The 12267-nt window shown below is 39.5% G+C and overlaps 1 protein-coding gene and 1 non-coding gene across 7 annotated transcripts in view; one reads left to right on the plus strand and one right to left on the minus strand.

The window, feature by feature from the left end:
- Positions 1-12267, minus strand: part of LOC134632897 (ryanodine receptor 2-like) — a 274812-nt gene that overhangs the window by 153496 nt on the left and 109049 nt on the right. For all 6 annotated transcript variants that reach the window (XM_063481767.1, XM_063481763.1, XM_063481765.1 and 3 more), the window contains exons 13-15: positions 3533-3716; positions 2686-2821; positions 2320-2415 (exon numbers count right to left, since the gene is read on the minus strand). In XM_063481767.1, coding sequence (XP_063337837.1) covers positions 2320-2415; positions 2686-2821; positions 3533-3716 — 416 coding nt within the window. The remainder of the gene's footprint in view (positions 1-2319; positions 2416-2685; positions 2822-3532; positions 3717-12267) is intronic.
- Positions 8105-8177, plus strand: trnak-uuu (transfer RNA lysine (anticodon UUU)). The gene has a single exon. It is a non-coding gene; the product is annotated as a tRNA-Lys (tRNA).

Raw genomic sequence — 12267 nt, forward strand, 5'->3', positions numbered from 1 at the left:
CGTTTTACTGTCAAAGGTTGGAGAACCAATAATGGCTGTACAGGTCGCAAAGCTAAGAGCAGAGGCAACTAGCTTACTCATCACTCAGCTCTACATCTTACTGTCGTTAAATATGTATAATAATGATGTAAACTTTATCTGTCAAAGTGGAAATATTTCTAAAACATACAGGACACCATTAAAATATTGAATTACAAATGCAATTAGAGCAAATAGAGAAAATAAATAAAATAACCAAAATGTAAAAAGTGCTTTTTAAATATTTCTTTTTAAGTTATTTAAATATTGTTCAATTAATTTGCAACTGATTTCTGTAAATTTTTATCGATGTATTGCCAGATCATAACAACAGAGTAGTTAATGCCTTTTTGTATTTTGTAATCGTCGATTCTTGTGTATTTCTGTTCGTCTCACTTCTTGTTTTTGTCAGGTTTCCTTCTTTTGAAATTGTCTACTGCTGTATTTGTCAGATGTGGGTTCAGTTAATCAATCACCCTTGCCCTGTTCCCTTTTGAATGTATGATTTGTTAAACCTGCTGGTTCATGTTGGACATTATCATCCTGTTTATAGTCTTTTCTCTTGCCTGCCCTTTGACTGTTCTTTCTACCTGTGGTTTGTTACAAGTCATCACAAAGCAGGTTATACTGTAAGGTAAAGACCTCACAGCGTCACAGGTAGAATCTAAATCATCAGAATGTGAGTACTAGGTAGACTACCCCATATGTTGGTCGTTGCCGTGGTTTCTCTGCTGTGTTTTTGTTGTTTTTCTTCAGCAGATTTTCACTGTTTTTTCTCTCTTTCCATCTGCTTCTCTATTTTTCTTCTTCTTCTCTTTCTTTCCTCTTTTTCTTTTCCATCCCCCGGTTTTGTCCATTGTAATTGTAATAACTCAAAAATCCTAATAAAGTTCTAATAAAATATGTGGTAGACCAGGTAGACCATTATGGCAAACGGTCCACTTGGGAAAGTAAATCTGTTGGGCATTTTGGCCTTCTGACGACAATTCTGACTGGACAAGAACAAAAAAAAACCTGTAGTCACGCCTTACTTTTTGATAGGTCCATCCACTTGACCACTGACGACTCACTTTCTCTGTTTAATTCAACCTCCTGAGAGATCCTTGATTTCATTGCTCAACTCACAACCAGGAGTCAAAAACATAAAACTAAGCCTTGGTTCAATAATGCCACCAGAGAACTCAGACACGTGTGCAGAAAAACTGACCGAAAATGGAAAAAGGATACATTTCATGTGTCTTTTGATAACTTTGAATCTTTGTTAAATTATCAAAAGACTGTAAGAGCAGCAAAAAAAAGTGTTTCTCTAAGATCGTGGCTAACAACTGTCACAGACTCGTATTGTATTTACTGTGATTAACTCTGTTCTTAATTCTCCTACTGCTGCTCCTCTTATAGCATTGAAGGCAAGTCTTCAGTAATAGGATCGCAGACTTCAGGTCTCATATTGTCCCTCCTGTTGCTGACTCATCTGTTTGAAAAGCCACTTTTATTCCCTGGCTTTTAAATCAGAACGAGTTCTGAATACTTTATACTCATTTCATTCTTACTTTCTTAAATTATGACATCTTTTCCTCTGTTGTTATCTCATTTGATTATTTTAGACGTACAGCACTTTGGTGAACAGCCGTTGTTTTAAATGTGCTATATAAATAAATTTGACTCTTTCTTGTTTGTTTCCTATTATTTATTTTTCTGTAAATGACACCAACATTTAACTGTAGTCGGTGTAATTCATCAGCATGGTTTTCCACCGTTCACTTGTGGGTTTACCTCAACCAACTCCAGCAGTTTGTCTGTGAGAGCACAGCAACAAACTCTGCTGACTCTTGTGTTCTTTGTTTATTAAATTCTGGATCCTTTTTATGTGTAAAGCTGCTTTATTGTGTTTTGGTGAACAAAGCCTGAATCCAACTTACCCAGTTTCCACAGTGCACTGCCCTCATATAAACCTTCAGTTCATCCATGATCCGACTAAGAGAAAACCCCTCATTGCTCAGAATTTCAGTTGGTTCCCACTATCATCCCACTATCATATTGCTGCTTTAGTCAGTAATATAAACTTGGAAGCTTAAGGCACAGTCATGTTTCTAACAGCTGAAAAGGTGGCTTCTTGTTAAATTAGTTGAAGCCTTTTACGAGTTGATTAAATTGACTTGTCATCTGATGTCAACTGCTTTTTCTACGTAACATCCATTTGTATGTAACCAAGGCATTTCTGAGAATGTGTACTTTGACTTCAGCACCTCTTTTACATAATCATAAAATATATTATACCATGTAAAAGACAAGCTAACCTACCAGAGCAAGCCTCCAGTCGCTCCAGTCTGCTAATGAGCCAGTCCAGTGAACCAGAGAACTGGGCACAGTTCTTCCTGTTCCCTCTGATGAGTGCAGCTAGAAAGATGAAAATAAGTTGAGAGAAGTGACATGATATCAAGAGGTGTAACAACAGCAACATAGAAAACAGTATAATCGTCTGTTCTTACTGAGCCCACATGTCACCTGTCTCTGTCCTCTGATCCCTTTCTGAATGAATCTCTGAGCCATTTGTCATCTCTTAAAAAAACCTGATTGTCTTCAGCTCTAATATGTGGTTTTAGGTGAGTGGAATTACAATTTAAGTTATTGCATCTTTTCTGTGCTTCTGTCTGTGCGCCTGTTTACCCAGTAGCTGGTAGAGGGAGTTGAGAATGGCGCTCCAGGCCTCTCCAGCCTCCTTTCCAACTGCCTCTGCAAAATGAGCTGCACTACTGTAGACATGAAGCCGATCAATGCACTCCAGGACCAGGCTGATCATCCCCTAGAGATATGGAAACTGTTGTTTTTACTTTATTCACCTGAAATGCGCTCTACAAAACAGAGTGTAGTCACAGAAAAGTTAGGAAATAAAAAACAAATTGAATGCAGTTAAATCATTCTATGGATTTGGATATAGATAATGTAACCAAGCTAATATCTGAATTGAAAAACACAGACGTGCCCAAAAAACTGCATCTCCTCTAATGGCCACTAGAAGCTCGCTCAAAAAGTGTGTCAATTTCTCTCCAAGTAAACAGGAGCAAAAAGCATGTTTACAAGCTAGTAGAGAAAATGGTTTGGGCCACTGTGAATATTTTCAGCCACTATGTACACAATGTTAAAGCAAACATGATATAATTGGCAGTTCTTTGAGCAACAGTTTCACAGACATGGATTGTCTCATTAAAAGACAAAAATCTCACGCCATTACAATTTTTGTATACAGTAAAGTAATTGATTCATCTTTTCTTTTTCTTCTTAAAATAACATTTTAGACATTAAATATTCCAATATGTTCCATCATTAGAAATAAACCACTACAAAATTCACTGGGGGTGGATGTACTGTATGTATGTACTGAGGCAGAATATATAAATATATTAGACTAAATCTTTAAAATTGGAAGCAAAAACTGTTAAAAATGATCTGAAGTTAGTTTGTTGGAAAGCTTTCTTCACCTCCATAAACACACATACGTCCAAGTGCACCCTACCTCTTCCTGAAAGAGGTTCTGACGGTTCTTCAGAGCTCGCAGTCGGTTCTGCTTGTCTTCATGTTCTAGGTGATCTCCAGGCGGTTGGAAATAACCAATTAGATCCTGGAGGCTCAGGCTAACTGAGTCTATTGGCAGATCCAAAGTAAAGCTCCTTCCTTTCTTTCTTAGTATGTCCAGACCCCTGGGAAATACAGAATGGAGGATGTCAATCATGCTATAAACTAGAGAAGCGGAAAATGTGACCTTGTTTTACGCAAGTTTAGCATGTTCTGCTGCAAGAGTGTGAATGTAGATGCAAATGAGGAAAGAAACTAAAATGTGACGATCCCTCTCCTCAGCCTAATCACTGATTTGATTTTTCTCTTGTGTTGAAATCATAAACACAGAAAGATTGTCTGAAGGATTCCTTAATTTTTTGCATCCTTGTCTTCTAGATGACCCCAGAAATTAACCTGAAATTTTAAAGAATATCTCAATTCCCAAAATGAAAAGAGAGGAAGACTTGGAGGAAGAGTCGTGCACAAGGATCCAGAAGTCAGACCTTTCTTGATTTGGATGAAAATGGAATGTAGCATGTTAATACACGTGGGTCTGTGGATTACAGCTGACAAAAAATAAAGAAAAAATGTTTAAATATGGTTTTGGCCATCGTGACATCAACAAGTTAGCGAAGTCCCGTTGTGGAGCTTTACACTGTTAGCTTTTTGAAACAGACATCACAAGCATGACCAAGTGACATGTCTGACTGAAACCTCACACACGAGAGACTGAGGGGCTAACAAGTTGTTACTCACAGGACAAAGTTACTGGATATTTTTATGTAAGCAGAGGAGTTGGAAAAGAAATCTCTCAGCTGCCTAATCAGATTAGTAATTTAATTGGGTTGCAGATTCTGTGTTAAGGCTGTTTCAGGGTTAGTTGACTGTGAGGGTTAGTTGAAGCTTGTCAGTGTGAGCTGATCATTCGTTAACACGTCCTTTGTGCTGTGTTTTTGTTTGATGTAGTCCAGCTCAAACTCATTTTCTGGAATTATTGTTTAAGATTTAGGGCATCACTTGAAATGTCTTTTAAGTAGATCTGATATTGTAAAAATACACATTCAGCGTACAATAGCCCCATAAAGCATAAAACAAATTGCATTAAATAACAACACTGTTACAGAGGGGTGGAGAGCGGTTTGGAGACTCTGTAGAATCCAGCTCGGCTTGTTGTTTTCACGTACAAAAAGAAAAAGAGCAACAGACCGTCCAAGTCTCACAGAAACCTGATCTCAACAACATGACTGACAGTACACTAAATCCACAGGTGAACATTCTCCTCGATATAAAAGCTGTGGTCCCAGATGGTATTATAGTAACTGGTGGGTCCATAACAGCCAGGGCCACAAACAGAAACAACATTCTACTTAACTGATGTAGGGCTGAACTGAAAGAGTTTCTACTTGTATCAAAATTCTATTCAAATGTCTACTGACTACTTTGAATGAACATGTGACAAAGCATTTGTCTATGCGTCCAATGTGTAGGTTCCTAACATACTTATCATCTTGGCAATTCCCCTCAGGACTTCAGCCTTACTTTCCCAGTCATTTTGACTCTTTGACATTTTTGACTCTTCCCTATCACCCAGAACCTATTTCAACTTCTCCCTGCACTCGTTGCAATATTCTTCCTTCTCCAGCATTCCTGTGGCTTTTTCTTCTTGATTTGACAGAGTGGAGTCAAATCCCACAGTCCCTGTAGTCTCCTATCCCTTAACCCACTGAATGCATGCTTCCAGTTTACGCTCCGAATTCTGAATCTTATACCATTGTTACAAAGATGATAGTCAGTTGTCTAAAATATACTGTACACTCTCCAAAATAGATGAATCAATATGCCCTCCTATTGCAAAATGGGAGGCAGATTTATCAGTCAGCTTAGACCAAAGTTTCTGGTCTCAGATATGTTTAAAAGATTTTAAATTGATTAGAAATAACATGAAATGACATCCCAATGTCTACAATTAATACAATACAAAATACAACATAGAGTGCTCTCTACAGGTTAATGAATCGAGGTTTTTACCACCTTTTGCTGGTGGCCTCTGCTCTTGAGGAGTCCAAGATGTAGCAGAGGTGGAGGATGAACTCAGCCTGGGTGTCTATTGTCCTATGCAGTCTAGGGTATGACTGAATGTTGGGGTGGGTGTAGTTTTTTTCCACAACTTAGACACTTGTATTACTTACACTCTCATTATATGTACATATTGGGCCTCGGGGGTTTGGCACACTGAAGGGCATCCAGAGGACAGTCTGTTTATTCAGCCTCACCTCTGGTGCTGGTGCCCACCTCTCAATTTGAAATACATGTAGACAATATGTGTTCTTGGGAGGGGCCGTGCTGACACCGAGTGTTGTTTGGCAGAAGGTCTTTGGCACCATGCTACTCGCCTGTTTAAAATGCATTTTAGAACAGCATGCATCAACACCACATATGAGTGGGCGGAGTGAGGCATGGGGTCTTAGTGTACCACGTAAATTTTTGTGTGTCTCCATGTTGGGCGAGTGCGTGAGTATTTGTCTATGTGTGCATGAGGGTGGAAATGCATGTTAGTGTCTGTGTCTCATTCTCTTGGAACATCTCAAGCCCCTCCAGGTGTGGGGGCCTGTTTCTTTTAATTTTACTTAACTTTAAATTACAAAAGAGTTGTAAAAGAATAATAAAATAAATTTTACATTTACTTAGGATCTATTTACATTTTATGAAACAGGTAAATGTATTACACCAAAATAAATCAGGGAGGAACAAATAAGTTAATATAACTTTATAGTCATTGTTTTGTGTATCTTAAATAAACTTTCAGTTAAGCACCTATTCTCTGAAGTGCAGTTGTTCTGTCAGGTATACTAAGACAAGTGAAAATTTGTAAAATAAAATTCTATGCCCAAAAAAGTAAATCACAAATTTCTACTTCTTTGTTAATAAAATACAATATGAATAATTTCTTCAGTTCTCGCTCTGGATATAATTTTCTTTACACTGGTCCAATAATACATGCAGAAGTGCATAGAGAAAATCAACAGTTACATACGAGGTACTGTCGAGAGAGGTGGGATTGAGAAGAATTGAAGTGGACCTGGCTTACCTCTCATCTGAGAGAGTGTAAAAAGACTTAACATCTAGACGATCGTGGCTCAAGAGTTGACAGTTCGTCTTGTAATCGGAAGGTTGCCGGTTCGAGCCCCGACTCCGACAGTCTCGGTCGTTGTGTCCTTGGGCAAGACACTTCACCCGTTGCCTACTGGTGGTGGTCAGAGGGCCCGGTGGCGCCAGTGTCCGGCAGCCTCGCCTCTGTCAGTGCGCCCCCGGGGTGGCTGTGGCTACAATGTAGCTTACAATCACCAGTGTGTGAATGGGTGAATGACTGGATATGTAAAGCGCTTTGGGTTCCATAGGGACTAGTAAAGCGCTATACAAATACAGGCCATTCACTTTTATCTTAAAAGTGATACAGAGCTGTATTATAAACCAACCTGACTTCAGATAAGCGGAAGAAAATGGCTGGATGATATATTATTTTGTTATTTTAGATTTTAACTTTTATTGAAGCAGTTGTCATAAGTTTTCAAACAGCATGCATCATTCATAATGAACAGCACAACGCACCGCACTTTTCAGTTGCAATTTATTAGGTTTTCAGATGTTAATTCATCATTTTAGTAACACATTAACATGAATGCAGTAACATGTTTTCATATCGTATTTAACACCGGTTTATTTTAAAGTGTTTTTTTTCTTCATTGATGATGCACAATGTGACATTAAAGCAGCACAATTTAACATTAAAGAATATGATAAATGGTTTAAACTGCCTGTTATTGGTTTTTAACATTTTCCATTAAATGAACATCCTTTTTAGTTTTTTATCTTGCAGTGCCCTTTTTTTTAATCGATAGAAAAATCAGATGTTCTTTACAATAGCTTCTCTTAAAGTTCTGGTGATCATTTTCAGAGCCATTCATGGTCAGATACCTCACTATATTAGTAAATTTCTTCATTCATAGGTAACTGCCATGTCTCTGAGCATTTACCTTTGTATTGTAAAGCACTTTATGACTTTTGTCCTATATAAATACAAATGTTGGTTATCAAACATTAGGTCTCTCTCTTCTAAGACCCTGTTAATAAATAACATATTGATTTATTCCACCTTACAAAAAGTTTGTTACTGCAGGATGATTTTGTCAGCTTAAGTGAATCAACATGAGGAGGGGGAGTAGCAGCAATCATCAACTCCAGCTTATTAATCAACCACAGAACAACCCAACAGAGTTATAATTCATTTGAAAGCCTGAAATGAAAAAACTGTTCTGTTTGTTGTTACTTAGAATTTCTGTCTGATTTCTTAGACTTTTTGTCTAATTTAGTGGTCAGCTCAGATCAGATAATTATTGTGGGTGATTTAACATCCATGCAAAATCTAAAAAGGGCAAAAACCCATTCACCACCAATCCTACTCTGGTTCTTGTTCTGACATATGGTATAGAAAGTGCACATATTCCCGCACGGGCCAGAGCTGAATTTTAGAGCCTGGATAGCTCAGTCGGTAGAGCATCAGACTTTTAATCTGAGGGTCCAGGGTTCAAGACCCTGTTCAGGCAAAAGATTTCAGGACAAAAGAGCTGGTGGTTGAAGGAGAAGGAGGAAGTTTGAGCTGCAGCCTGTCAGCATCAATGGGGAGTGTGCGGAAAGGGTGTCCAGTTTCAGGTTCCTGGGTGTCATTGGACATCCTCTTTCCCCCCCTTAAGGACCTGTACAGCACTTACTGTCTCAAGAGGGCACGCAGCATCTTACAGGACTTTACACACCTAGGACACCAGGTGTTTAAGCTGCTGCCATCTGATGGGAGGTTCAGGCTGCTGAAGTTGCAGACAGACTCAAGGACAGCTTTAACAACAGGGCAATAGCCTTAATCAATGCAAACAGCTAACAATAATAATAACAATGTGCAATAAACACACACTCGTTCTTTTTATTTATTAAGTTACTGTGTTGTGTTGTGCTATGCTGTGCGTAGTGCGTAGTGCCGATACGGGATAGTTTCCAATTTCACTGTATCATTGTACTAGGTATGACTGTGCAATGACAGAGTTATCTTATCTTAAAACCATTTTTTCTGTTCAATTAAATGTAAAATATTGAATTACACATGATTGGAAATACATTTCATTACAGTATATGTCTTTCTCAAAGTGCTAACCAAGTTTAAGGACATATTTCATCTGCTGTTAACTTCTTGAGTGTCATGTGCTAACACAGTGCAGAGCAGCTACCTGAACTGTATTCCCACAGAGGTCGATTATCTTGTTAATAGTATAATATCTGTATCTGAATACTGTGGATTCTCTGTAAAAGAAAGCCTCAAATCAGAAGTACTTGACTCCCTGGTATAATTCTCAAACACACACCTTAAAGCAAATAACTCATAAACAGGAGAGGGAATGGTGTCTCACTAATTTAGAAGATCATCATTTAGCCTGGAGAAATACTTTGCTGCTCTATTTTTTAAAAAGCCCTCTTTTAAAGCTAGAATATGTTACTATTCATCACTGATAGAAGAAAATAAGAACAACTCTGGGTTTCTCTTCAGCACTGTAGCCAGGCTGACAAAAAGTTAGAACTCTGTTGGGCCATGAATTCCTTTAACCTTAACTATTCATGACTTCATCCATTATTTAGACTCTTTTTCTCCAATTGATCTTTCTGAGTTAACTTAAACAATTACTTCTTGTCTTTTAGACCCCATTCCTACAAGCCTCCTTTAAAAAGTCCTACCATTGATTAATGCTTCAATCTTAAATATGATCAACCTATCTCTATTCATGGACTATGCACCACAGGCCAAATGATGGACTCATCTCTGTGCTTGTCCCTCTAGACCTCAGTGCAGGGTTCAACACTGTCGACAATAATAATTTACTACTGTGATTCGAGCATGCTGTAAGTATTAAAGGTACTCTGCTGCAGTGGTTCAAATCATATCTATCTAATAGACTACAATTTGTTCATGTAAATGGGGGGTCTTAATTACTTCCACAGAGCTAGCTTGATCTATCCATGACACCAGTAAACACACACCAATTACTTAAAATGCAGTAATGTCCTGAAGACATAAAGACCTGGATGACCTCTAATTTTCTGCTTCTGAATCCAGATAAAACTGATGTTATTGTACTTGGGCCTATCAATCTAAGAAACATGGTGTAACCAGATGGTAGATTCACCAAAGTAACCGAACCTTTTTCATTCAACTTGTAACTCACCAGTTTCAGAGGAAAGTTGTTTCTTAATCCACTTAACATTGTCCTATAAATCACTTCAGAATAAAAAAACGCGCCAAACTCAAAAAACGACCCAGTATTGTTTCTGTACATAACAGGAAACTAACAACTTTCAACTGTATGTTTGCAAAACAAATTTTGTGACATTTGTTTCCATTTCTTTAGTTGAATCTATGAAAAACGCCAAAGATCAGACAGTTTGGCAGACATTAAATAGTGTTTTTGGACCAACGAGGCAATTTTAAAAGAGGTCTTAGCTGAAAACTTGACATATTTCAACATGGTGTGATCCTCCACCGAGGATCCATCGATGTTAAGAGGACAGTAATCTCTCTGTGCTCTCCTAAGGTCAACAATTATCTCTTTTGTTTTGTCCACATTCAGAGACAGGTTGTTGACTCTACACCAGTCCGTTAGCTGTTGCACTTCCTTTCTGTACGCTGACTCGTCGCTCTTGCTGATGAGACCCACCACAGTTGTGTCATCAGCGAACTTGATGATGTGGTTCCAACTGTGCATTGCTGCACAGTGACATGTCAGCAGAGGGAACAGCAGTGGGCTGGGCACACAGCTCTGAGGGGCTCCAGTGCTCAGTGTGGTGGTGTTGGAGATGGACTGTCTGAGGTCTCTCTGTCAGAAAGTCCAGGATCCAGTTGCAGAGGGGGGTGTTCAGGCCCAACAGGCTCAGTTTTCCAGTCAGGTGCTGAGGAATGATTGTGCTGAATGCTGAACTGAAATTTATGTACAGCATTCACACATACGTGTCTTTGTTTTCCAGGTGGGTGAGGGCAAGATATAGGGTGGTGGCAATGGCATCATCTGTTGATCAGGTGGGGCAATAGATGAACTGCAGTGGGTCCAATGTGGGTGGCAGCTGGGTCCTAATGTGCCTAATGACAAGTCTCTCGAAACACTTTATCATGATGGGTGTGAGTGAAACAGGACGGTAGTTATTGAGGCAGGACACTGAGGACTTCTTTGGCACAGGAACGATGGTGGTGGCCTTGAGGCACGTTGGAATGAAAGCAGTGCTATGAGAGAGGTTGAAGATGTCAGTGAGGACATCTACCAGCTGGTCTGCACATTCTCTGAGCACTCTTCCAGGGATGTTAGCTAGACCAGCAGTCTTCCATGGCTTAACTCTTTGAAGAGTTCTTCTCACATCAGACGAGGTCAGACACAGAACCTGGTCGTTGTGAGGTGGGGTGGTCTTGCTCACCATCACGCTGTTCTGAGCATCAAACCGTGCATAGAAGTTGCTCAGTGCATCTGGTAGGGAGGCGTCACTATCACAGGCAGGTGTCTTCTTCCTGTAGTTGGTGATGCCCTGGATGTCCTGCCACATGCGCCGCATGTCACCACTCTCCTGGAAGTCGCTGTGGATTCTTCAGCCATGTGCACATTTTGCTGCTCTGATTCCTTGAGACAGTTTGGCCCTCACTGTTCCCCGGGCCGCCTTGTCACCTGTTCTGAAGGCGGAGTCTCGAGTCTTTAACAGCACACGCACCTCTGCAGTGGTCCACAGTTTCCAGTCTGGTATTATGATAGTGTTGAAGTCAGTGACATGATCAATGCACTTGCAATGTAGCTGGTCACAGATGATGTGTACTCCTCCAAGTTGGTGCAATCGCCATTTGTAGCAGCCTCCCTGAACATGTCCCAGTCAGTATGCTCAAAACAGTCCTGAAGGGCAGAGAGAGCTCCAGCAGGCCAGGTTCTCACCTGTCTCAGAACCAGTTTGCAACGTCTGACGAGCGATCTGTATGCCGGAATCAGCATATCAGACAAGTGGTCTGAATATGCGAGATGGGGGAGGGGCCTCGCTGGGTGCGGAATGAGAATGTTTATGTAAACAAGATCGAAATACACTAATACACTAATCATGAGAGATTGCTGGATTAATTTTTACATCAGAGTGTAATGTTACCACATTTGCAGTCACATCACACTCTATGTTAGTGTTTCAAACATGAGCTTTCATTGTCCACATTTGGGCTATGCATTATACATTACAGAGGGTGAGCAGTGTAATGTAGGCTCCTCTGCCACCTGATGGTGGCAAAGCAAATTACCCAATGCTAGTGCAAACTCTACGATGCTACACATATTTTCCATTTTCAAAGCAAAACATAAAGAAATGAGAGGTGGCTCAGGACTTTTGGACAGTACTCTATGTCAAGCGCTTAATTTGATTCTTATTTCCTAGTTTGGCCCTTTGTGAAAATGAATTTGTCACCACTATAAAATTTTACAAATGAACTGAACTTTGTCATCTTATTGCACTTTTTCCCATTTGAATATGTTGTCTAAATGTGACAACAAATGTTGTATTTGGGAGTAATTGATATACGAATACAAAGTAAAACAGTTCACGGTTAAAACAGTTTCACAAAACCTTACCTGAGTTTCA

This window comes from Pelmatolapia mariae, linkage group LG8, assembly GCF_036321145.2.
Source record: "Pelmatolapia mariae isolate MD_Pm_ZW linkage group LG8, Pm_UMD_F_2, whole genome shotgun sequence".
Taxonomy (NCBI): Eukaryota; Metazoa; Chordata; class Actinopteri; order Cichliformes; family Cichlidae; genus Pelmatolapia; species Pelmatolapia mariae.